At 49.1% G+C, this 25,131-nt stretch overlaps 1 protein-coding gene across 13 annotated transcripts in view; it reads right to left on the bottom strand.

The window, feature by feature from the left end:
* Nucleotides 1-1,640: 1,640 nt before the first annotated feature.
* The window catches only part of TRAF3IP1 (TRAF3 interacting protein 1), a 61,896-nt gene continuing 38,405 nt past the window's right edge, over nt 1,641-25,131 (bottom strand). For all 13 annotated transcript variants that reach the window (XM_069583783.1, XM_069583760.1, XM_069583772.1 and 10 more), the window contains 2 exons: nt 4,999-5,222; nt 1,641-3,949 (listed from right to left, as the gene is read on the bottom strand). In XM_069583783.1, the coding sequence (XP_069439884.1) occupies nt 3,784-3,949; nt 4,999-5,222 (390 nt within the window). In that variant the 3' untranslated portion in view covers nt 1,641-3,783. The remainder of the gene's footprint in view (nt 3,950-4,998; nt 5,223-25,131) is intronic.

Here is a 25,131-nt window from a genome sequence, read left to right on the forward strand (position 1 = left end):
GAGGGGCTGGTGACCCTGTCCCGGCATCTGAGCTCAGGGGTGAGGTGGGAGGTGTCCAGGCCACACAGACCCAAAGTCCCGAGCTCTCCCCAGACCCCTGGCTTCCTTCCCAAGTTTCCTGCCTTAGTCTGTGGGGTTTAGGGGAAAGAAGAGCCTGTCAGCAGAGGAGACCACCTTGACGAGGGCAGAATTCACCTGGAGAGGTGGGGTCCGGCTGGGAGCGGGACCTGCGCTCCCCCACATGGCGCACTCTGGTCCTTCTCTGCCAGTCAGCGGGCTAAGGGGAAAGGCCCAGGAGTCACGGAGCGAGGGCACATCCCGGGCATAACCCCGGCGGCCAGTGAGATGCACCCCCGGCCGGCAGGCCACCCCCGGCTTCAACGACTGGCCCATCTGCCCTTTGCAATCCATGACAAGCCTTGTCCGGGCTTTGAGATGCCAAGGTGCTACCCACAGACACGACAGAGGGCAGTGACAGGAGCAAGTCAGTGTCCAGGCCCAACCTTTGATCTTCAGATCTGTTAGGGGGCCTTTCGGTCTACAGTTCAGAGCAAGACCCAGGGCCCTTGGCAGTGAGACCATGGAGTCCTAACCACTGGACCACCAGGCAAGTCTGTGAACCCCATTTTCTTACCAGAAAGACCAACGTCCTCGGTTTAGGAAGCTGATAATCAACCTGGAACTCAGCTCTAAATATGGACTTAAACACTAGTTTTTGTAGCTTCAGAAGCCATTTAAATGTCATTTCTCTCAATGAATTTTTTAAAAAGTCCTCTTCAACTTCCCTCCATGGAAACACACATGATCAGAAGGGGGTTCTTTCAGGAGCTTCCTTCTGCCTGCCGGTAAAGCCTGTGTTAAACTGTGCTTGCCAGGACACTTTTTAGAAAAACACCCAGCCTTTTTATTAATAAAGAGCATCATGGGAGGGAGGGGAGCTCTCTCAGGGAGTGGACGTGCTGGGGGCTTCCTCCTCTCCCAGCAGCCCTGGGACTCACACGCCTGCTTTCCTGGCTGATGGGCTCCTGGTGGGGTTGGGGGCACAGGCGGCCAAGAGGAACGAGGCGACCTGTCTCTGCCTCCCTGCGAGCGGGTGGAAGACCCCAGAGCTGGGAGGGGAGTCCAGTCTGTATGGAAACCCTTCAGGGTGGGCTGCATGAGCACAGGGTCTTACGGGCAATGTCATTCTTCTTTTTTTTTTAGGAAAAAGGAGAAACCGAATAATTTTTATTCCTTTTTTGATTGTTTTTATAAACTTTTCAGGGAAGATACATCCAAAGGCAGTCTCATTCTGAACCTAGTTTTTGTGGGAGCTCAAGCTGGTTGGTCACCCTAAGCCTGTGACTGGGGACACCACGCTGTTTATTCAAAAGCCGGGAGAGGTCTGGCCACCTCTCCTCTCACTCAAGCCCCCCCATGCTGCACACGTCAGTGGAAGACACATCCCGGTCAGGTCAGGGCGGCTTGGAGAAGTCCAGGAATATTTCAGGGGCGCCTGTCGACCGGCTGAGGACTCCAGACCCCCCAAGCCCCCAACTCCACTTACACTGTTACTGAACACTACCAACCTCTCTTCCTAGAGTCCAGTTACTAGTTTTCAAGTTGCTTATTGAGAGGAAAAATAAGTATGAACATCAAAGTAGAAAGCGTGAATTTTAGTCTCCAAGTTATTTTTTCAACGGTTGATGTATTTCCTTTAAATATGAATGTGTCAGTCCAATCAGCTCAATTGTCTTTAATTAAAATGTCTAAAGTATGACTCCAGTACCTCCTGAAAACTTACATGCCAAAGCAGAGGAAAACATTTAATAATCCTATTTGCATATTTTATCAAAATCATAAATAACAAGATTTATTCATCTGTGTTGAATACAGTCATAACCACATGCAGTGACTTCCTAGGACTTCATGAATGATCATAAAATTTCTGAAAAGTGTTTACCTGCCTTATGTAAGACTCCAATTTAAACAGAAAAGGGGTATCATGAGTGAAAATATAAATTTCCCTGCACTGTCTTCACAGAAAAATAAACTGCATACATGCTGAAGTTTTAAAAATCCATACGCTTTTTTCCAGGAGTGAACTGAACTGCACAACCCCATACACTGATAGAAAAAAACAGGTGATGATTATTAATGATTTATGTATACAATAAAAATAAATTTTATGATACAATTTGAGAGACTATTCCATACAAAATTTGACTCACATACAATGTATGCGATATTTTTGCAACACAAAAACTCTTAGTCTTACATACAAATTCATAAATGGCAGACTTCTTAACCTGATGCAAAACAGGGTCCCTTTGGGGTGGTGGCTGTCACTTGAGTCAGTGGAAAAGAGACTGTGGACATAGGAAGGCCTGGGTAACTGGCACACCTCCCCTCCTCCAATGACGTGTTAATATCTAGTGTCATTTCAGCAAACAGAATTTTATGGTTAACTACAGAAAGGAGAAAAAGACCAGTGTTTCACAATGGCACATCTTAATAATCCAATCTTGAACTTAGCTTCAAAAATCATAGAACGACCTTTGTAACAGATTTATTTTGGAAATTACACTAAGGAAAAACTTAACTGTGCCATCTGTGCTAATCTTTTAAAGAAACAAAACTTTCTCAGGAAATTCTAACATTTAAAATGACACTGCTTGGGTTACATCATAAATAACAGTATCTAGAATACAAGTGTCAGGCCCCAGACTTTAAGACCCGTAAGCATGTCTCCAAACAGTGAAATCCTTTATACACAAATATAAGACTTTAGTATTTACAATATTATGTGTAGTGAAAAACTAAATATAAACCATGTTTTAAAAAAAACCTTCGCTTTAAAAAAACATTTCTAAAAAATGGTAACATCAAAAAATTCTGCAAATCTGTGCATCCTTTAAAGTCTTCCTTCTGCGGGTTTTTCCTAAGCCATCTGTCTCTGAGGTGCCCAGGTGCTTACACCTGGGCAAAGGGACAGGCCTGGGCCATTGGCCTGAAGAGCAAGCTTTGCTTCTAGAGAGGATGAGGGATCCCACAGCTGCACTGATGTGCTCGCGGGGAAGCCCAGGGGTTCGATATTGAAGAAAGTGAGGATCTGGCCTGTGATACTCTCAGGTCAGAAGAAGCCCGCAAAGGCCACAATCAAATCTCCTTTTTAAATATACGAACTTTTAAGGGCTGGAAAAATAAGCAAATCGTAATAGGGAGCAATAAGAAAATTGCGTTAAGGTACACGCAATGACAGAGAGGTTAAAAACTAGAGTTCATGGGTACCTTATAAAGACACGGGCTGAAATGAACCCTTTGCAAGTGGAAGTAAGCTAAAAATTTAAGTCTCTGCTTTTTGGGCCTCACTGCATTTATAAGGCTCCTGTCAAAATGTGCAGCCAGCCCCACTCGGGGCTCGAGCAGTCCTGTCAGCAGGCTCGGAGTCTGCCGTCTCGAACTCCCACACCCCGGGTGGTCCCAGCACCGCTCGCCCGCTGGACGGACCGGCCCAGGACCGAACAGCTGACGGGAGAGACCAGGCTTGCAGGGAAACATCTCACATCAGTGGCATCTGCAAGAGCCGTTTGTAACTAGCGAGTGTTCCAGCAGAGGAAGGCAGGGAAACACGGTCTCTCCTCTCGAATGTGCCTAAGGTGGTAAAGCTCTGAAAACCAGGAGGATGATGCTGTGAGCTGCTCACCGCCGCCTTCAGACTGAAACCTCACACCGGAAGCGAAATGCCAGCCTCCTCCTTACGCGCAGGCTGAGGGACCCGCTGGAGTCTGCAGCTTTGAGCCCTCACCTCCTGGAACTCAGGTTGATGCTGTACACCATCTTCTGGATCTTCTCCTCGTTCTTCAGGATGTTGGCCTTCACGGCACAGATCTTGTCCTGCTGGTCCCTGACCAGCTGCTCCAGCTCTGCCAGCTCTGCCTTCAGGGGCTCCACGGTGCCGTCCGTGATGCTGCCAGGACACAAGCCGAGCCCGTGAGGACCTCCCTCCTTTCCCATCTGACGCTTTTCTTTTTGGCCACATCATCGTCGTGCGGCACGTGGGGATCTTAGCTCCCCGACTGGGGACTGAACCCAGGGCCCCTGTGTTGGGAGTACAGCGTCTTAACCACTGGGTCACCAGGGAAGTCCCTACACTGGTTTCTTGATTAAAACAGTGGAAGGTAACACAAGCAAATTACTCACTGTATCCAAAGGCAGGGAGGGAAGGATAAAAATACAGATGTGCTTTTTCAAGAAAAAAATTTAAAATACTTTCAAGTTACAGTCACAAAACTGTGGGGATTTCGATAAGACACATGATAAACATGGTATCCAAACTGCAAAGTTTCCTGCCTTTTGTATGTCTAAATCTCGGGATTCCACAATGAATGTAGATTTTTCCTCGCTGCTACAGAGAAATGCATGTTAGGTTGCGAATGAAGCAGCAATGTACTTTCCTTGGGGGAGGAGGTAAGAAAGAGGATTGAGAGGGGAGGTCTCCCCCCTTCCAGTCCCCCACCCCCTTACCTGCCCTCCCCCACCCCTCCCCCGCCCCCCTCCACCGACCTCCCCCCCAACCTCTGCTCCTGCTGCAGGGCCTCCACTTGCTGCCCTGGGCTATGTCTCCCCCTCCCTCCCCACCTCTGCTCCCGCTGCAGGGCGTCCACTTGCTGCCCTGGGCTGTGTCTCCCCCTCCCTCCCCACCTCTGCTCCTGCTGCAGGGCCTCAGTGTGCTGCCCTGGGCTGTGTCTCCCCCTCCCTCCCCACCTCTGCTCCCGCTGCAGGGCGTCCACTTGCTGCCCTGGGCTGTGTCTCCCCCTCCCTCCCCACCTCTGCTCCTGCTGCAGGGCCTCAGTGTGCTGCCCTGGGCTGTGTCTCCCCCTCCCTCCCCACCTCTGCTCCCGCTGCAGGGCCTCAGTGTGCTGCCCTGGGCTGTGTCTCCCCCTCCCTCCCCACCTCTGCTCCTGCTGCAGGGCCTCCACTTGCTGCCCTGGGCTGTGTCTCCCCCTCCCTCCCCACCTCTGCTCCTGCTGCAGGGCCTCGGCGTGCTGCTGGCCCTCCGCGCGCCACAGCCGCAGCTCATTCTGCATGGCGTCCACGTCCTCCTGGATGTAGTCCATGATCTTGCCCAGGGGGAGGGCGCTCCGGCACAGGGTCTGGATGGATGCCCGGAGCTTCTCTATCTCCTTGGAGACGATGTCCTTCTCCTTCTTCCAGGCCGACTCGAAGACGAGCAGCTTCTCCTGCGGGGAGTGTGAAGGGAGAGGAGCACCATCACTCCTGAGGGCGGAGGGGCGCGGGCGCGGGGTCGGCGCGGGCGCGGGACCCGCTGGACTGCAGACAGGGCTTCACGCCCGTGACCCCAAGGCTCGATCAGCAGCAACCCGCGAGGGCCTGTACAGTAAGATCTTATCTCCCACGGGACCGGAGACCGACAGCTGTTCTCGTTACAAGAGCTCAGGCAGGGGCATAGAGGACAGTCCCCAAAGGAAAGGGTACCCGGGGTGCATGTCACTCCCTGAGAGCCCCACCTCCCCACTTCACAGGGCTGCAGCCCCGCCTGCCCGAGCGCCTGCCCGAGCGCCTGCCCGAGCGCCTGCCCGAGCGCCTGCCCGAGCGCCTGCCCGAGCGCAAGTTAACCTGCCCAGCAGAGGAGGGGAGGGGAGGACCACCGCAGAGGGAGGAGCCAGAGTGTGTGGACGGAGGGCGTGGCCGGGGCACCACGGGGCAGCAGGGGAGGCTGGGGCTGTGCGGCCTGGGGCCTGGGGCCCTGGAGCAGGGTCAGTGGCGGAAGGGCTCACACGGCCGCTGCTGAAGGAGGAGAGGAGGGAGGCAACCGGAGACCTTCACTCGGTTTTGGCCAGGGGTTCTTGGGCTCTTTGACACAAGCAATACCTAGAATTCCCTTTGTATGAGACTTTACCACTGGCATCTCTGAATCTCAAGAACCAACAGGCATCTTGGCTTGGAGACCTTTCCTGGGGAAATCAACACTCTTCAGGAACCCCCCTGCCCCGGTGCTCCCACTCTACACAGGCTGACTACATGCCCCTGCTTTTCCCACGGACAGCAGGAGTCAGCTGCACTGCGTCATAACTGACCAGCCCCTTTTATTTCTAGACCAGTTTAACGAACCGACACACAATCGCTCACGTCACTTCTAACCGGGTTTTAGACCAAGAGCCCAGAGGGCAGGAACCTGCGTCGGGTCCGGTCAGTGCTCCTTAAATACCTGCCACATGAACAGACGAAGTGAGTGAGAGACTCACGTGTAAAGATTTGAGCCCCACTGTGTTCTGGCCTCTAGCAAACGCGTGGGAAGCCTTCACACAATGCCTGGCACACTGGAGCATTTAACAAATAGGACTGCAAACAGAAGGCAGGGCTCGCGGAACTAGTAAGTGAGCTCTGCAAGGTTGCGGGACACCAGATGAACATACAGCAATGAACTGTTCCCATTTGCTGGCAATGAACACACGGCTACCAAAGTTGAAAATACATCACCATCTATGCTGCTGCTGCTGCTGCTAAGTCGCTTCAGTCGTGTCCGACTCTGTGCGACCCCATAGACGGCAGCCCACCAGGCTCCCCCGCCCCTGGGGTTCTCCAGGCAAGAACCCTGGAGTGGGTTGCCGCTTCCTTCTCCAATGCATGAAAGTGAAAAGTGAAAGTGAAGTCGCTCAGTTGTGTCCGACTCCTGGTGACCCCATGGACTGCAGCCCACCAGGCTCCTCCGTCCATGGGATTTTCCAGGCGAGAGTGCTGGAGTGGGTGCCATTGCCTTCTCCTCTCGCCATCTATAACTGCTCAGAAAAGAGAAGTACTATTCGTACTAACAAAATACGTACAGAACTCGTGTACTGAAAACTACACAACGTGGATGAAACAAATCGCAGGAGGTCTAAAGAGCGAGAGCCACACCCTGTCCGTCAGCGGCGAGATTCACACAGCGCGGGTGTCAGCTCTCCCCAGACGGACATACAGGCTCAATACAATTCCCATCACAGTCCCAAACGGTTTGTAGATGTGGACCAGACTGTCCTGAAACTTACACAGAAAGGCACAGGGCCTAGCGTGGCTGAAACATTTTGGAAAAGAAGAAAGACGCGGGAAGCATTGGGCTCCTGGATCTCAGGACGTAACAGCAGCAGCGCTCAGGACGGTGTGGCCAGGGCAGGGTGGACACCCAGACCCAGGGGACAGAGCAGGGAGCCCAGGTCCTCCTCACGAACACGCCCGCCTGGCTCCTGACAAAGGTGCTCTGTCCAGAAGGCTTTCACCACGTGGACCGCCGCTACTGGGCACGCAGGTAGGACGGGAGCCTGACCGGAGTCTCACGCCTTACGCAGCGCCCACGCCGGAACGGGCCACGGACCGAGATGCAAAACACAAAACTACACAACCTCTGGGGAAAACCTAGAGGCAAGTCCTCGGGGTGCGGGGCCAGGTAAGTGAACGGTTCTGACTTGACCCCAAAACATGATCAGCTGAAGGGAAAGCTGGTGCATGGGCGCTGTCACCACGGAACACGGTCCGTGGGCAACAAGCCTGACAGCGCGGGAGGCACGCTAGACGGACAGGGCGTGTGCTCAGCTCACAGGCCCAGCAAGGGGCAGGGCCCAGGGCGCACAGACTCCTGGACAGCAGCAGCAAGCAAGCTGGAAAACGGACGAAAGAACACTTCACCAAAGACGACACACAGATGCCGACGCGCACGTGCAGAGACACACAGAGCCACTCCCCGCCAAGGAAACGCGGCTCGCAGCACAAGTGGGACCCACACCTATCAGAAACACAGAGACCACGGCAGACGCTGGGAAGGATTCAGAGCCTGGACCCCTCATTCCCGGCTGGTGGGAATGCAAAACGCTACAGCTGCTCTGGAAACAGCTTCCCCAGGTCTTTAAAATTAACCGTGCAACCGCCATACAAGCCAGCGACTGTTCTCCTGGGCACTGAGCTCGGAGCAGTGAAGTCGTGTGGGCGCAAGAGCCTGTGTAGGGTGTTTATGGAAGAAGCTTCGCTCAGAGCAGCCAGACACTGGGCACAGCCCAGATGCCCTTCAGGGAGCCAAGAGAGAAACCGTGCCACACCCACAGCATGGACTACTACTTGGCAAGAAAAGGGAATGAGCTGCTGATTCACACAACAACCTGGATGGACCCGCTGAGAGTTGTGCTGAGTGAAAAAAAGCCAGTCTCAAAATTTACACGCTGCACGGTTCCATTTCCATAACAGTCTCAACAGGATAACACTGTAAAACGGAGACCAGATCAGCAGTCGCCAGGGGTTTGGGACAGGGTGGGGTGGAAGGCAGAGGGTGGGTGTGGTACAACAGGGCGACAAGCGGGATCCTCGGGATGCTGGAGATGTCCCGTATCCTGACGGCATCGAGGTCTGCATCCCGGGTGCAACACTGCACTCAGCTTCGTCAGATGTCATCAGCGGGGAGGGCTGAGTAAGCGGTCCCCGGGGCCTCTGTTACCTCTTACAACTACATTTGAATCTACAGTTGTCTCAAAATGACCTCAATTTTTTTTAAAAAACGTAGTGGCTATAAAAGTGCTTTTGAATTAAAATGCTAAGTGACTAAAATGAATCAATACAATGATAAATTGCTTCCCAGGAAAAAATGTTCTGTCCTTATTATACTGACTACTTTATTATGAACTATACAAAAAAGATCTTCATGACCCAGATAACCACGATGGTGTCATCACTCACCTAGAGCCAGATACCCTGAAGTCCGAAGTCAAGTGGGCCTTAGGAACCATCACTATGAACAAAGTGAGTGGAGGTGATGGAATTTCAGCTGAGCTATTTCAAATCCTAAAAATGATGCTATGAAAGTGCTATACTCAATATGCCAGTAAATCTGGAAAACTCAGCAGTGGCCACAGGACCGGAAAAGGTCAGTTTTCATTCCAATCCCAAAGAAAGGCAATGTCAAAGAATGCTCAAACTACCACACAACTGCATTCATCTCACATGCTAGCAAAATAATGCTCAAAATTCTCCAAGCCAGGCTTCAACAGTACATGAACCATGAACTTCCAGATGTTCAAGCTGGATTTAGAAAAGGCTCAGAAAACAGAGATCAAACTGCCAACATCTGTTGAATTATCTAAAAAGCAAGAGAGTTCCAGAAAAACATCTACTTCAGCTTCATTGACTACACTAAAGCCTTTGACTGTGTGGATCACAACAAACTGCAGAAAATTCTTCAAGAGATGGGAATACCAGAGCACCTGACCTGCCTCTTGAGAAATCTGTATGCAGGTCAGGAAGCAACAGTTAGACCTGGACATGGAACAACAGACTGGTTCCAAATAAGAAAAGGAGTACATCAAGGCTGTATATTGTCACCCTGCTTATTTAATTTATATGCGGAATACATCACGTGAAGTGCCGGGCTAGATGAAGCACAAGCTGGAATCAAGGTTGCCAGAAGAAATATCAATAACCTCAGATACGCAGATGACACCACCCTTATGGCAGAAAGCAAAGAAGAACTAAAGAGCCTCTTGATGAAAGTGAAAGAGGAGAGTGAAGAAGTTGGCTTAAACTCAATATTCAAAACACCAAGATCATGGCTTCCAGTCTCATCACTTTATGGCAAATAGATGGGGAAACAATGGAAACAGTAGCTGAGTTTATTTTCTTGGTCTCCAAAATCACTGCAGATGGTGACTGCACCGATGAAATTAAAAGACACTCGCTCCTTGGAAGAAAAGCTATGACCAACTTAGCATATTAAAAAGCAGAGACATTACTTTGCCAACAAAGGTCCATCTAATCAAGGCTATGGTTTTTCCAGTGGTCATGTATGGATGTGAGAGCTGGACCATAAAGAAGCCTGAGTGCCAAAGAACTGATGCTTTTGAACTGTGGTGCTGGAGAAGACTCTTGAGAGTCCCTTGGACTGCAAGGAGATCCAACCAGTCCATCCTAAAGGAATTCAGTCCTGAATATTCATTGGAAGGACTGATGCTGAAACTGAAACTCCAATCGTTTGGCCACCTGATGTGAAGAGCTGACTCATTTGAAAAGACCCTGATGCTGGGAAAGATTGAAGGCAGGAGGAGAAGGGGACGACAGAGGATGAGATGGTTGGATGGCATCCCCGTCTCGATGGACATGAGTTTGAGCAAGCTCTGGGAGTTGGTGATGGACAGGGAGGCCTGGTGTGCTGCAGTCCGTGGGGTCGCAAAGAGTTGGGCATGACTAAGCAACTGAACTGAACTTTATTATAGGGATGATATTGATGACTGACTTAATTGAGACATTTAAAATTCTACTTAAAACCATTCCTGATGATATGAAGTAATTCCTATGTATCTGGCATCGTGCAGGGCAGAGAACTCAGGACCGGGACAAACGCACACAGCAGCTGCTAAGCTCAGCGAGCCCCACCTGGGACAGCGCACCCGGAGCCGGGGGGGGGGGGGGGGTGCTGCCAGCCTCCGCCAGGATTCTGTGTTGGCACCAACTGCCACCGGGGACGTACATTGTGAAGGTCACAGTTGTACTGTTGAGAGGTTAAGGACTTTTAACACAAGATTGGGTACGATTATGATAGCTGGGAGAGGCTTTTCCTATTGCTGCAAAATATCAAGATTCTGGCATTTTTCAAGCTCTCACATAAGGCGGCGGCGGCAGGTAGAATGGGTAAGTCAAGGCTGACTCTGTGCTTTTAAAAGCGCCCCCACTGACGACAGGCTCTGAGTTACACGCAGCTTGTTCTGCTGTATCAGCAACTTTCCAAACAAGTAACCATTATAGACCCCAGTTTTATAGACTTTTAATATGCACAGTAAAATCTGAGAATCCACCACTGTACTCACCACATAGGAATTAGTCATGTGAAATATGTTTAATTTTTGAAAATGGAAGAGAAAAAAAAAAACAAGAGAAACTGTATCATTAGCCCAAATAGTGCCTAAAAGCCGCTGTAACGTGGGCGGAATAGGGGGCAGGAGGTGGACCCGTGAGCGCAGGGGACCCAGCCGGCCTCCCCGCCTCCAAGTTTTACGGCCTCCGCAGCGCGGCCTGACCTCGCCCTGCCTCGGTCTCCTCACAATAAAATGGAAATGCTAATATTTACCCTGCAGGAAAGGATTCGATGGGATAACAAAGCAAGCAGCCCAGTGCCTCGCACACAGTAAACCCTGGGCTAACGGTCGGCGCCGTCATGAACGTCTCTGGCGCGAAGGACCGGCGCCCGGCCTCGGGGGAGGCTGCAGGTGGTGCTCCTGCAGGCGACACTCGCCTGCTGGGTGGTCAGCGCCAACTCACGCAGCGTCACCTTCCTCCCTGACACGCCGCTTCCTGTCGTCACTTTCTAAAACACACACAGCCCACCCCACGAGCTGCGCTCTGGAAGCTCTTCATGGAAAGGCTGCGGCTCTGGGCTCGGAGCTGAGCTGAGGCCCGTGGGCGGCACCCCGGCCGTGGTGGGGGCGCTGCAGGTGACACAGGGACACTCGCCTGCCCCCGGCGCCCTCCTGCCTGCTGCCGGGCGGCTCCCTCCTCGCATGGGCTGCAGACTGTTGACTCAGCTGGTGTCGGGCAGCGGGGACCTCTGGCAAGGTGTTTCCTCGTTTGGCTGGCCACTTTACACACACTTTGGAAGAAGTGACTTTCCAGGATCTTTCGGGGGAACAGGTGCCTCTGGGACTGAGTACTAATTGCATTTGCCACACACGTACTTGTCCCCAGAACTGTGGGCATTTAATTGTGTTTATAGTGACTTTTTAAGTTTATAATTATTTATTATAGTAAGTCATACACGTAAAAAGCACTAACCTGAGAGGTTCATTTCTTTACATTTCAACACAAGGCTTCAGGAGAAGGTACTATCGTTAAAATAATGCTGCAAACCCTGACCTGCAGGTCTCGCCAGAATCTCTCAGGAGCGGGGTCAGGCACAGCACTGCCCTCCACTCGGTTGCTGATCTGAGGGGTCCTGGGCCCTCCTGGAAGAGCTCTGCCCCACGTTAAGCAAACCCAATAAACAATGGCCTGATGAATCGAGGAGGGGGCAATAAATCAGAGCGTGTGGGCATCTACTTTAAATAGTATGCTCCCCCATGACCTCAGGAAGTGATTCATATACAGCCTGTCAGAAGTTCCTCTTCTTCCCAAACCGAGGAATGCTTGCACCCAACCAACCGAGGAAAGCAGAGACCCCCCAGGAGGACTATTCCGAGGGTCCTGTCCACCCAGAGACATGTTAGTCGTCAGACTTCTCTGCAAAGCACATGTTCATGTCTGGTGTGGGTCAAACGGAACACATGGGAAAACGGTCTGGAACCAAACACTTCAACGTTTAACATACAGGAAACCACCAAAGACAGAACTGCACAGCTTGAGAGAAAAACACGGTGCCACCTGCAGCCACCGGCTGCATCAGGAGAGCAAACCCTGCCAGGGCCCCCAGAGCCCGAGGTGCCGCTGCCGGCTCGAGTCCCGGGTCTGCGTGACCAGCTCTGCTGTTCACATACCCGCCTGCCTGTTCCACGTGCGCAGGACGGATGGAAGGAATCTCACACACACACACACACACACTCTCTCTCTCACGTTTCCGCGTATGTCGGCCTCTGTCCCTCGGCACGGCTGAATGGCAACGTGACCGTATGAATGCTCGACGTACCCATCCACGGCTGTGCTGGTGGACACGCGGTGGTTCTTGGCCTGGGGCACGACGGACCACACGGCTCTGAGCCGTCTCACAGGCGTGTCCCAGCACACACGCGCACAGGACCCTCCAGCACATGGCGAGAAGCGGCACTGCTGGGTCAGCGGGCTTCAGCGGGTGACGTCCCGGCACAGAGCTTTACGACGTGGTTGCACCAACGTACATCAAGTATTTTTCACCAGCCAGGACTGTATTTCTGTGCTCTGATGCCAGAGCTGGTACCCGTGGGCCCAGATGCCCTGTTTCTTTGGCATGGCGCCCTAGCAAGGTGCTGTGACTATTCTAACTCACCCACATGTGGCACTGAAAAGCTGAAATCTGTAATTAATCTGTCAAGGAATAAAGAGAATAACAGGCAAAACAGCAACAACAACACTGATTCCAATGGTGCTACCACAACCTGACCGCTACAGGTAATGACTGCTGAGCACCAGCAGCAGAGAGAAAGCCACTGCTCCAAGTCAGGGGCATGCTGTTAAAAAAACCTTCCAGGTGATTAAAAATCTGCTCACAGGGACTTCCCTTGTGGCCCTGTGGTCCAGTGGTTAAGAATCTGCCTGCCAATGCAAGGGACAGGGGTTCAATCCCTGGTACGGAAGATCCCACACGCTGCAGAGCACCTAAGCCCACTCGCCACAGAACTGCGGAGCCCACACTCTGCAGCTGCTGAAGCCCACATAAACCTGTGGTCGGCAGCAAGAGAACTCACAGCAGTGAGCGGCCCCTGCACCAAACACGAAGAACAGCCCCCGCTCGCCACATCTAGAGAAAGCCCGGGTGCGGCAACAAAGCCCCGGGCAGCCAAAAAAAAAAAAAAAATCCTGCTCATTGCGGCCACTACAGATAAATAAAACACAAGCAGGAAGCCTTTGGAATGCACAGGCGGGAAGCTGCATAGCACGCGGCTAACTCCCAGACTGGATACAGGCAGGCCTGGGGTGACATCCTCCCTTTGAGACCGTCTATGTAACCTCAGTGGGGATGACACCTATCTCGTAAGTTCCCGTGAGGATTAAAGGAAGTGACGGATGAAACTCCTTAGGGACAGTAACTGCTGTACTGACGTCAGCTGTTGTTAGAATGACTGTATCGGCTACAGCTGAGAACAACTAATGGGTAACTTCGACAGGAGAAGAAATGCATATATGGAACCACCCAGCACCTGGTGCAGAGAGAAATCAAAAGATCATTAAGCGTCAGCTACTTCTACAGACATTACTGTCCATGGAAAGGAGCAAGGAATGCTCTCGGAAGGCTGTGTGAGTTCACTGCACCTGAAGCCCAAGGCTACTGCACAGAATAGAGAAGACGCAACTTCGGACAGGTCTTTCTGACTGACCCCGAAATGGAAATAATTTACAAATCATCTTATCACATGGAAAACAAATCAAAACAACACCAACAGAGCAGGCAACAGGGAAACGTAGAGCTCAGACTCCCAGCTAAAAAGATTCCTTCTCTACTTAAAGGGATGAAAATGAAGAATACATTACTGGCCTAAAACTGGTCCTTCCGAACATTTTTATGAAAGGCTGCTGCTGCTGCTGCTGCTGCTAAGTCGCTTCAGCTGTGTCCGACTCTGTGCGACCCCATAGACGGCAGCCCACCAGGCTCCCCCGTCCCTGGGATTCTCCAGGCAAGAACACTGGAGTGGGTTGCCGTTTCCTTCTCCACCGCATGAACGTGAAAAGTGAAAGTGAAGTCGCTCAGTCGTGTCCAACTCTTAGCGACCCCATGGACTGTAGCCTACCAGGCTCCTCTGTCCATGGGACTTTCCAGGCAAGAGTACTGGCATGGGGTGCCATTGCCTTCTCCTTATGAAAGGCTATGACCATGTATTTATTCTTTGAGATAAAACTTTTTTATTTTGGCCGCACTGCGCAGCAAGTGGGATCTTAGTTCCCCAGTCAGGGATCGAACTTGCACCCCCTGCACTGGAAGGCAGAATCTTAACCAATGGGCCACCAGGGAAGCTCCTCACAGAAACTTCAGAATACCCTTCACCAAATTCCAAAACATCCATTGAACATTTATTGGGACAGCATTACACTCATAAGTTAATTTGAGAGAAGTGCCATCTCTATAATATTGAGTTTCTGTGCAGAACACAAGGTCTCTCATGACTTCTTCCAAGCCTTTTATATTTCTTAGTAGAATTCTGTGGCTTCTCGATACAGTTGCTATAAACTCTTACTAAATGCACCTGTGCTGCAGAAATTTACGTTTTTGCTTCCAGTTCTGGAGGAAGAGCTTGATCCACATTGTTTCCAGCTGGCTATTGCTGACATAGACGAAAAATACTGACTTCTGTGTATTTATTTTGTCCCTGGCCACCTTACGAATTTTTTAAACATATTTAAAGTTTAAGGGGTTGACTGACTTGGTAGACCGCTATCATCTTCAAATGACGACAACCCCGTCTCCTTTCCAGAATTCAGCCACATTTCTCTTTGCAGCGGCTAGCCCTCCAGAGGGCCTCAGCCAGGTCTCACGTCACATCCTTGCTCCTGAATTCCATGGAGACAGCCACAGCCCCGTCCCGCTGTGTAGGATGCTGACTGCTCCGTGCAGGACCTCTCCCTCTTGTGGCCAGAAGTACCTTCCTACCCCAGCTCACTGCGAGCTTCCAGTAACAGTGGACGCTGAATTTTACAGCGCCATTTATTCTCTCTCTTTCCTTGGTTGCTCTGGGTCTTTGTTGCTGCACGAGAGCGTTCTCTAGTTGCTCCCTGTGAGCGATCCCTACGGTGGTGACCATGAGCTTTGAGGGACAGATAGTGAACTCGAGCAGAAAGCCATCCTGAGTCTGCAAAGGGAGGGAACACACCTTCGGCATTGGCTCCACTCCTGGGAAGGCAGAGGGAGGCTGTGAGTACCCGGCGTGGAGCTGCAGCACACAGAGCAGGCAGCGAAGTGGAGGAGCTCTGCAAGGGGCGACCAGGAAGCAGGAGAGAGTACATCCAAAGGAGGTGAGCAAGCCTTGGGCTCCCCAGCAGTGCTGGTGGAGTATTTATCTCCCAAGTCGGTTAGTAAAGGCTGGAGGGGCTGCTGCTACTTCTGATGGGAGGACAGCAACATAAGGCGCAAGGAACATGAAAAATCAAGGAAATATAGCACCACCAGTGTGCTTCCAGTGTGACTGACTCCACAGACATGGGGATCTGCAAGATAGCCAACAGAGAACCCAAAACAGCTATTTTAAGGAAGTTTGATGAGCTGCATAAAAAGACAATTCAACAAATCAGGAAAACAACACAGGGAAAAATAAGTTTCCCAAGGAGAAACAGAAATTCTGGAGCTGAATAACATAGTGACTGAAATGAAAAATGTGACCAGAGCGTCAACAAAAGAACAGCTCAAGTGGAAGAAGAATGTAAGAAGAAGACAGGACCTTCAAAATTATCCAGTCCAGGGGGGGAAAGAGTGAAGAAAGCCTATGCAAGCAATGGAGGGAGAAAGGCAGAAAGCTTCCTTAAAGAGATAGTGGCTGAGCACTTCCTAACTCTGGAAGACATGTGGGCATCCAAGCTCATGAAGCTCACAGGTCATCAGACAAACTTCACTTAGGGAGATCTTGGGCTTCCCAGGTGGCACTCGCACCAAAGAACCTGCCTACAGGCTCTTTGCAGGAAACATGAGAGATGTGGGTTGGATCCCTGGGTCAGGAAGATCCCATGGAGGAAGGCATGGCAACCCACTCCAGTATTCTTGCCTGGAGAATCCCCATGGATAGAGAAGCCTGGCAAGCTACAGTTCATAGGGTCTCAAAGAGTCACACACGACTGAAGCAACTTATCACACAAGTAAGGAGATCTTCTCTAAGATGTATTATAACAAAACTGTCAAAAATCAAAAACAAGGAGAGACTCTTAAAACAGCTGGTAACTTCCTGCTATAAAGCAATCCGAAGATTTGTCAGGAGAAACTTTACAGGCCAGAAAAGAATAGGGCAAAATATTCAAAGAGATGAAGGGGAAAAAAAGACCCGTCGAGAATACTCTATCCAACAAAGCTATCCTTCAGAAATAAAGGAGAGGTGAGACTTTCCCAGACGAACAAAAGTTGAGGGAGTTCATCACTACCAGACCTGCTTTAGGAGAAACACTGAAAGGAGCGCTTCAGGCTGAAACAAAAGGCTACTAATTAGTAACAAGAAAACATACAACATAATGGTGAAGATAAGTATACAGTGAAATTTAAAATACTCTAATGCTATAATATGATGGAGGTATTAATCACTTAACTCTAGCATGAAGGTTTGAGATAAAGTAGTAAAAATAACTAAAGTCACAATAAATTTGCTAATAAAGAATATAAAAAGAGGTAGACCATAACATCAAAAACATATGAAGGGGGGAGCGGTAAAAGCATAGAGTTTTTGTACACAATTGATGTTAAGTTGCTATCAGTGTAAAATAGACTGTTATATCTGCAAGATGTTTTAGGTAAGTTTCAAAATAATCACAGAGCAAAAACCTACAGTAGATACACAAAGGATAAAGAGAAGAGAACCACGGCATACCACTATGGAAAGACATGCATTCACAGAGGCAGGCAAAAAAGATAAGAAAAAGGAACACGGGAACTACAGAAAGCCACAACAGCAACAGGGCGGCATTAGTAAGAACTGCGTTGTTGCTCAGTCGCTCAGTTGCGTCCGACTCTTTGTGACCCCACGGACTGCAGCACACCAGGCTTCCCTGTCCTTCACCATCTCCCTGAGCTTGCTCAAGCTCACGTCCACTGAATCCGTGATATCATCCAACCATCTCATTCTCTGCCGCCCCCTTCTTCTCCTGCCTTCAATCTTTCCCAGCAGCAGGGTCTTTTCCAATGAGTCAGCTATTTGCATCAGGTGGCCAAAGTACTGGAGCTTCAGCATCAGTCCTTCCAAAGAATATCCAGGACTCATCTCCTTTAGGATTGACTGGTTGGATCTCCTTGCAGTCCAAGGCACTCTCAGGAGTCTTCTCCAGCACCACAGTTTGAAAGCATTATTATTTGGCACTCAGCCTTCTTTATGGCCCAACTCTCACATCCATACATGACTACTGGAAAAACCACAGCTTGGACTACACACATATTTGTTGGCCAAGTGATGTCTCTGCTTTTTAATATGCTTTCTAGGCTGGTCATAGCTTTTCTTCCAAGGAGCAAGCGTCTTTTAATTTAGTAACTGTGGTCTGCATCCACAGTGATTTTGGAGCCCAAGAAAATAAAGCCTGTCACTGTTTCCCTTGGTTCCCCTTCAATTTGTCATGAAGGGATGGGACCAGATGCCATGATCTTAGTTTTCTGAATTCTGAGTTTTAAGCCAGCTTTTTCACTCTCCTCTTAGCTTCATCAAGAGGCTCTTCAGTTCCTCTTTACTTTCTGCCGTAAGGGTGGTGTCGTCTGCATGTCTGAGGTTATTGATATTTCTCCTGGCAATCTTGATTCCAGCTTGTGCTTCATCCAGCCCAGCATTTGGCATGATGTACTCTGCATATAAGTTAAATAAGCAGGATGACGATATACACCCTTGATGAACTCCTTTCTCAATTTGGAACCAGTCCATTGTTCCATGTCTGGTTCTAACTATTGCCTTCTTGACCTGCATACAGGTTTCTCAGGAGGCAGGTAAGGTGGGCTGCTGGTATTCCCATCTCTTGAAGAATTTTCCACAGTTTGTTGTGATCCACACAAAGGCTTTGGCATAATCAATAGATTCTCTTGCTTTCTGTATGATCCAACGGATGTTGGTAATTTGATCCCTGGTTCCTGTGTCTTTTCTGAACCCAGCTTGTACATCTGCAAGTTCTCGGTTCATGTTCTGTTGAAGCCTGGCCTGAAGGGTTTTAAGCACTACCTGGCCAGTACGTAAAATGAGCACAATTGTGCAGTAGTTTGGACTTTCTTTGGCATTGCCCTTCTTTGGGATTGACTTCCCCAGTGGCTCAGATGGTAAACATCTGCCTACGATGCGGGAGATCTGGGTTCAACCCCTGGTTCAGGAAGATACTCTGGAGAAGGAAATGGCAACCCACTCCAGTACTCTTGCCTGGAAAATCCCATGGATGGAGGAGCCTGGTAGGCTACAGTCCATGGGGTCACAAAGAGTTGGACACGACTGAGCGACTTCACTTTCTTTCTTTCTTTTCTTTGGGATTGGAATGAAAACTGATATTTTCCAGTCCTGTGGCCACTGCTGAGTTTTCCAAATTTGCTGGCATATTGAGAGCTGTATTTTAACAGCATCATCTTTTAGGATTTGAAATAGCACAATTATTCTACACGTAAATGGATTAAACTCCCCAATCTAAAAGACAAGAGAAAGACAAGTGCTGTATGGCAGGGGGTGAGGGGAGAGGGAACTGGAGGCACCAAATTCCAGCTATTAGACAAATAAATACTGGGAATGTGCTGTTCAGTGACGACTACAGTGAACAGTGTACATCACATCTGACAGCTGTCAGGAGAGTAGACCCTAGGAGTTCTCAACAACAAGGAAGAGATTTCCTTCTTTTTTCCTATCTATATGAGATGATGGGTGTTAGCTAACCTGTTCTGGCAATTATTTCACCATATATTTAAGTCAAGCCATTACGCTGTATACCTTAAAATACACAGTGCTATATGTCAATTATATCTCAGTAAAACTGGGGGGTGGGGAAAGGCAGAGAGTGGGTGGGAGAGATAAAGCAAGACTAAAGTATCTGCTGCCTACAGGAGATTCACTTCATCTGTAAAGACATACAGAGGCTCAAGGTGAAGGGACAGGAAAAGATATTCCACAAAAATAGAAACCAAAGGAGAGCAGGGCTATCCATACTTTTGGCCGACCCAATAGACTTTAAGCCAATAACTGCGACAAGTGACCAAAATGGCCAGAATATAATGACATACTGCATATAAGTGGTCAGTTCATCAAGGGATTACAGCAACCACATACATATGCTCCCAACACTGGAGCACCTAGATAGAGTAAGTGCCGGGAGCCAGCATGAGGAATCCCGCCCGTGGCAAGGGTCATGAGGAAGGAAGCCTGACATATGCAAAGGCGTGATCTGGCTTCAGGGGTTCCCCCTGGATTTTCCTGAGCATCTACCCCCAAAAACCAGAGTCTGCCTGCTTTACTATACTGTGCTTTCCACTCTTCTGACATTAACAGGGGCTGTCCCCCACCACCTTTCTCTGGAAAAAGTTAACTTAGAGCTCCAATTAGCCTCCTGCATATAAAAAGAATGTCTCAGCTTAAAACCCTCTGATGGCTTTCTAGCTTACCTGACTGGTCTGTCTGGACTTTTACAACTTGTGATTGTTTACAGCCCCCAACCGCGAGAGGCACGAAGCTTAAAACATCTTAAAGATACAGAGGCTTTTTTAAAGAGCTAAGAATTATATTGGTAGAGGGTTTTCACTGTTGAGTCAATGACTGCTGCCGGGCCTCCATATTCTTTTTTTTTTTTTTCCATATTCTTTATCTTTTAGGCACCTGAAGGATATTAATCAATGTAATTGGGATATAGAAAAAGGAATATAGTAGTTTTTGATGTTAGCAACACTAGACTTTTGAGTTAATAAACTTTCTCTTTGTTATAAATCACTGTACTCTTCTTTGTTATAAATTGTTGTGTCCTTGCTATGTAAGAATGTAACTTTATTTAGCGCTTTCTGAGAGTGGCACCAGACTTTGGGAAGAACAACACTATTACCCTTATCAGAAAAGGGCTGTAAAATGTTAATTGGCCTTCTGGCCAGAAGATGATGTAAATCACCTAAGACTTGTGTATACATACAGCTAGGTATGCAGAGAGAAAGCCTGGTCTCGGTAAAAGTCAGGGCTGCTGACACTGCATGATTTTGTATTATCCATTGACCTCTATGTACAACCAAAAGTATAAAAAGCCTTTCTGGACAATAAAGGATGGGCCAGTCACTGGAAAGACTGGTTTCCCCCATGTCGAATCTCTCTCTCTCTCTCTCTCTTTCTCCCTCTCCCTCCCTCTCCCTTTCAGGCTGAATTCCCGTCTGGAGCGTGGAGGCTCACCACGTCTACTTACTTGTCCTGGCTTCTAAGACCCACGCGAGAGGGAGCCCAAGGCGGGGCACCCTCCGCTATTCAAGTGGGCACCGGTGGCCTAATGTAGATAGTGCAAACTTCTTGTCTCGAGGTTTTATTAGTTTTACGCATAAACCAAGTTATTCAGCCTCTTTTCTCCACTCATTTTCCTACTATTCTTTCCTAATCTCTCTTATATCTCTAAATAAGTAAGTTTTTCCTCGCCAACTCCGTCTCCCCTTCGAATTACCCTGGATCCACCGGGGCTGGACCCCAGCAAGTAAGAAATCACTAATAGGAGGGGGGAAGGCAAACTCCTGGGCTCCAAGCTGTGTATCTGGCCTAGAAGTTCCGTGGAGACAGAATTCTGGAAAACTGTCAAGCATCCTACTGAGTCCTGCCATCGAGGCAAGAAAACCCGTGAACCAAAATTTTATAAAGAGGACAGATGACTCCAGGAGTACCCTCAGAAAACCAGACCAGAGGTGCCAGGCGGAGAAAACTGGAATCGAGCACACAGAGGAATTTGAATCTAGAGAAGACATTCCCAGGAGGACTGTGCTTTCCATCCATGACATCTCCACGGCCACAGTGCCCACAGTTAAAGAGGCAACTGATAAATCCTCAAGGACAAAGTTACTAACATCCTTTTACGCCATTTTCATTACATCTCATGTTCCCTTGGCCTCTTTAAATCCTGTATTTGCTATTTAGATTTCTCAGGAGCTCAGAGATTAAAAAGGTATGTGCAGGCATTTTTTATTAAAAAAAATACTGTTAGGATGCTGTCACCTTGGGCAAGCGGGGAGAACCCTGGGGTAAGCGTAGAAGGATGGAGGGGCTGGGCTCATGCAAGCCACGGCCCACAGGACACAACCCTTTCCCCCCCTGCCCCCGCAACACAGCAAGCTGGGCAGACACACCCCCTGCATGTCAGCAGGAGGAAGGCGCCGGGCCTGGGACACACAGCGCAGGTGGGGGGTGCACACTGTTGGTTAGGATGATGCTTTTAGGTCTGCCTCAAGTGCATAGCTCCCCAGCTCCCCACCCAAATGAGCCAGGTCCAGGAGGATGGGGGAGAGGACGGGCTCCTTCCTCCCCAAGCATGAAGGCCCTGGGCCTTCTGAGAGTTTAACGTGGCCAGCCCTTGTGCGCCTGTACCAGGAGCACAGGTCAAGCAGCTCCCACCGCACACCCCCAGGGATGAGTGACCACCTGAAGCAGAAGCTCAAAGGTATCCTTGCGTTCCTGGCTGTGCCTCTGAATCAGCTGAGAATGTTTCAAACACATCCACCCCGGCATCCTGCCCAAAGACGGACCCGTGGGTCCAATATCCAACAAACTCTCTCTGGATGGGTCTCATAGACTGCTCTGAGCAGATGTACCTTAAGTAAATTTCAAAGGATACAAGGTTCTAAAGTTCACTTGCTTTGTTTTACAATTGCCTCCCATGATATAGGCAGTGGCAGCGAATGAACCTAAGTTTTAAAATACACTTTTAAAGTATTTTTCTCTCTCCCCAATCATAGCTGGCAATGCCCATTAGGATTATTAAATTATTTTGCGTTTCCTTTCCATCCCTCTCTTAACTAGGAGAATCTGCCATTTTAAATTCTTCTAAAATATTTATCATTTTTCTATTGAGCCTATTGCTCCAATCTTTCCTTACAAGTTTGGCTCCAGTTTCATTTTTATATATTTGGACTTCTAAATTCAGACCACAGCTCCAAAGATATCAGATAAAACAATCGCAGCCAAATTAACCATTAACCCCAAAAGGCTGTTACTGGGCGATGGGAACCCCAGTGGATTTCCTGGTTGGCGTGTGAGCTGGAGAAGAATTAAGACCTGTAACTGGAAGTAGCCAGAATGTCAGAGATCTCAGCAGGAAATGAACTCCATAGAATTAACAATGAACATGAGGAGTGTGCCCAAGGACAGGAAGGGCAAAGGACATTCAAATATAGGAAGTGGGGTCCCACAAACCCTTGAGGCAGGAGCGTGGATGCAGACGCCACCATGAGGCTGGGCTCAAGCTGGGCCTCACCCAAAGATGAGTCAACCCAAAGACACACCCAAGAATTCGACAAATTTCACCCTACAGTTCCTGCATTCTTCATGGCGACTGACATCAGGAAGAGAACAGTCGGGCCAGAGACTGGCAGGCGATGGCTGCATGGAGGACCAGCGTAGCCAGCAGACAGGCAACGCCCCTCTGAAGAGGGGACCTGTGGGCAGGGACCCGATTGCGGGTTTTCTGTTGAGGCTGGGATCACCTTCAGATACCCGCAGCCAAGGCCACCTGCACAAATCCGGGGAGGAGGAGGCCGGTACAGTATACTCCAGACAGCCGCCCCTCCCTGCCTCCCATGGACGAAACTTGAGCAAGCACAGAGGGACAGACCTCAGCTCTGGGACACCGCTGAGACCCCTGGAGCAGCTGTCCCAGAGTTCCTCCTGGGGCCTCCTGGGGTGGGGGCGGCGAGCTGAGCCCCTGGTATGGGAGGAGCACAGACACTCCAGGTTAATTTCACCAGAACACAGATACAAACTTCCATTTGAAAATATCAGTAAAGTGAATATAGTTTTGCAGGGGACAAACAATTATCTACGAGCAAGCAAAGACATGACTGAACAACAAAGCAAAGATCATTTTAGGAATGTAAGAACTGCTCAACATCAGGAACTCTATTAATATGTGATCATCTCAACAGCTGCCAAAAGATATCTGATAACAGTATCCGTTTCTGATGAGACACCTAGAGCAGTGGCCAGGATATGGCACCAGATGAATTAAGCGGCTGATGAATGAATGAACACTGACTTTTAAAACCAGATAACTTATCATCATAAAACAAGTTAACATTAAGGTTAAAAAGAGGCTAAGTAAAAACCCAGTAACTCTGGGAATCAAGGTCAAGGTCAAGAAGCTACAGTTAGAACCAGACACGGAACAACGGACTGATTCCAAATTGGGAAAGGAGTACGTCAAGGCTGTATAGTGTCAGCCTGCTATTTAACTTATATGCAGAGTACATCACGTGAAATGCCAGGCTGGGTGAAGCACAAGCTGGAATCAAGATTGTGGGGAGAAATATCAATAACGTCAGATATACAAATGACACCACTTTTATGGCAGAAAGCAAAGAGGAATTAAAGAGCCTCTTGATGAAGGTGAAAGAGGAGAGTGAAAAAGCTGGCTTAAAACTCAACATTCAAAAAACTAAGATCAAGGCATCCAGTTCCATCACCTCATGGCAAAGAGATGGGGAAACAATGGAAACAGGGACAGACTTTATTTTCTTGGGCTCCAAAATCACTGTGTACAGAGACTGCAGTCATGAAATTAAAAGATGTCTGCTCCTTGGAAGAAAAGCAATGTCAAACCTAGACAGTGTATTAAAAAGCAGAGGCATCACTTTGCCTACAAAGGTCCGTATACACAAAGCTATGGTTTTCCCAGTAGTCATGTGTGAATGTGAGAGCTAGACAATAAAAAAAGGTTGAGCAGCGAAGAACTGATCCCTTCAAACTGTGGTGCTGGTGAAGACTCTTGAGAGTCCCTTGGAATGCAAGGAGATCAAACCAGTCAATCCTAAAAGAAATCAACCCTGAATATTCTTTGGAAGGAATACTTTGTCCACCTGATGTGAAGAGCCAACACATTGGAAAAGACCCTGGTACTGGGAAAAACTGAAGGCAGGAGGAGAAGGGGATGACAGAGAATGAGATGGTTGGATGACATCACCAACTCGATGGACATGAGTTTAGCAAGCTCCGGGAGTTGGTGATGGACAGGGAGGCCTGGTGTGCTGCAGTCCATGGGGTCACAAAGAGTCAGACACGACTGAGCAACTGAACAACAACAAAAACAAGGGTAACAAGGGTCCAACTTAATTTAAAACAACAACAGAATAAACCCAAAGAACAGAAGGCAGGAAATAAAACTGGAGAGCTCGGTGAAAAGGAGAACAAAGAAACAAGCTGGTGTTTTAAGAGACTGACAGACAAGTTTCTGGAAAAACAGAAAAGCACAAGCAAACAGTATTATTAATTTTAAAAAGAGAACAAAACTAAACTACAAATAAAGCAGACATTTAAACGGATTCTACCAAAAGCTTCTTTGCAATAAGCTTGCTAATTTAAAAGAAATTAATAACCAGAACTGACTGTGCCGAGAAGGCACCCACGCAGGGAGACGGTCTAGTCCAGGAGTGACCAGCAGCTCATCCACAGGGAAGCGGCCGCCCTGGTGCTCCAGTGACGGTCACTGGAGCCCAAGGTGGGTGAAGCCACATAGCCCAGGGGTAACAGCAGCAATGGGAGATGGGTTACATACAAGGGGGATTCATGTAACAGGTTCATCCGTGAAGGACAATGAGAGCCACGTTCACATCGTTGGAGAAGGGAAGTG

This window comes from Ovis canadensis, chromosome 1, assembly GCF_042477335.2.
Source record: "Ovis canadensis isolate MfBH-ARS-UI-01 breed Bighorn chromosome 1, ARS-UI_OviCan_v2, whole genome shotgun sequence".
In the NCBI taxonomy this organism is placed as follows: domain Eukaryota; kingdom Metazoa; phylum Chordata; class Mammalia; order Artiodactyla; family Bovidae; genus Ovis; species Ovis canadensis.